This window comes from Geospiza fortis, unplaced genomic scaffold (genome assembly GCF_000277835.1).
Source record: "Geospiza fortis unplaced genomic scaffold, GeoFor_1.0 scaffold163, whole genome shotgun sequence".
NCBI classification, from domain to species: domain Eukaryota; kingdom Metazoa; phylum Chordata; class Aves; order Passeriformes; family Thraupidae; genus Geospiza; species Geospiza fortis.
In genome coordinates, this window is record NW_005054401.1 from 2,472,573 (window position 1) to 2,473,962 (window position 1,390).

The window sequence follows — 1,390 nt, forward strand, 5'->3', positions numbered from 1 at the left end:
TGCAGGGCCCCCAGAGCCTCCTGTGTCCTCAGGGGCTGAACACCCACAGCATGCTGCCAGCAAGGCCACTGTAGGACCTGGCTGTCCTCCCCTCATTCCATCTATTAGCAGATACTGGTTTGCTTGGAACCACTGGCTCCTAGGATTAGAATGGTTTGAGTTGGAAGGGATATCAAGGACCATTGAATTCCAGCCCTCCCTTCCCTTCCTGCCTCACGGACAGTAATGTTCTAGATACTAAATTTTGTAATTTTAAAGCATTGCAATTAAAAGATGATCTATTTATCTGATAAACACTTGAACATGACAATTTTTCTCAAATATATTGTGGAAGGTGGAGCTTTGGACATGGGTGCCACTCTCCAGAAGTGTTCTTTTTCACAGAAAGTAAATGCAGGAGTGGTGAGGTGGCTTGGCCCTACCTGTGCCTGGTCTGTGTGCCGAAATTGCAGGTCTGTGAGCAGGCAGACCACGACCCCCATGGGTAATGTTCACAGTAGCACCCCTGGCTGCTCCCAATCACCAGGCTCAGCAGGACCAGGAGCACTGGCACAGTCATGCCCATGGCAAAGGTGTCCACCTACATCACAGAGAAGAGCAACAAAAGCTCAAGAAACCATCACTTAGTTATGCCACAGTTCTTACACAGACGTCTCTTTTAAAATGCAGAATCTATAAATCTGCTTCAAAATACAAAGGTGCTAAGCAGGGCACCTAGCAAGGGAGAATCATGCATGACAGACATAGCAGCAATTCAGTCAATACTTCAAGGACCAGAAGTCACAATGGGTTTTTTGACCACTTATTTATCAGGAGTACTAACATAATTGTGCATTATTTCTGTTTCAGAATTTGCTTATAAATTATTTTGAATTTGACAAATAAAGATCTGTTATTGTTCTTCATTGCTTAGAATTATCCTCAAAAATATTTTCTAGAATAGGAATAAAAATATGAGAGTGCATCCTATACAGTATGTAAAACAACAAACAAGAACTTAGACTAGGCAGCCACGTCTATTAGCCTGTTACCAATTAATTTTCACATGCCTATAAACACTCTTTGTATAAGCATTTTATTGCAGTGAATTCTCCCTTCTCAAAGTTTTGACTGGCCTGCAAACAATCACTATTCAAAGCTCATCTGAATTTTCCACCAGCAGTAGAAAGACAACGTCTCACCTGTTTCTCGCTCCAGGGGTCAAACAAACTTTATTGGCTGAGACAGAAGGTTATAGGCAGTGATTAGGAAGTAATAATACCTGGTAAACTAAAAAACAAAAATCCAGAAAAAATATGTATTAATTGAAAAATGCAAATCTCATTATGAGCTTGAATCATAACTAAATCTGATAGGCTGTTACAGTAGAGAATTATAAATTTGGTTTACA

At 40.6% G+C, this 1,390-nt stretch overlaps 1 protein-coding gene across 1 annotated transcript in view; it reads right to left on the reverse strand.

Annotated features, from left to right (window-relative positions):
* C6 (complement C6) overlaps window positions 1-1,390 on the reverse strand; it is a 22,336-nt gene that overhangs the window by 20,478 nt on the left and 468 nt on the right. The window contains exon 2 of the mRNA XM_005426093.2: window positions 423-580. Coding sequence (XP_005426150.1) covers window positions 423-565 — 143 coding nt within the window. The 5' untranslated portion in view covers window positions 566-580. The remainder of the gene's footprint in view (window positions 1-422; window positions 581-1,390) is intronic.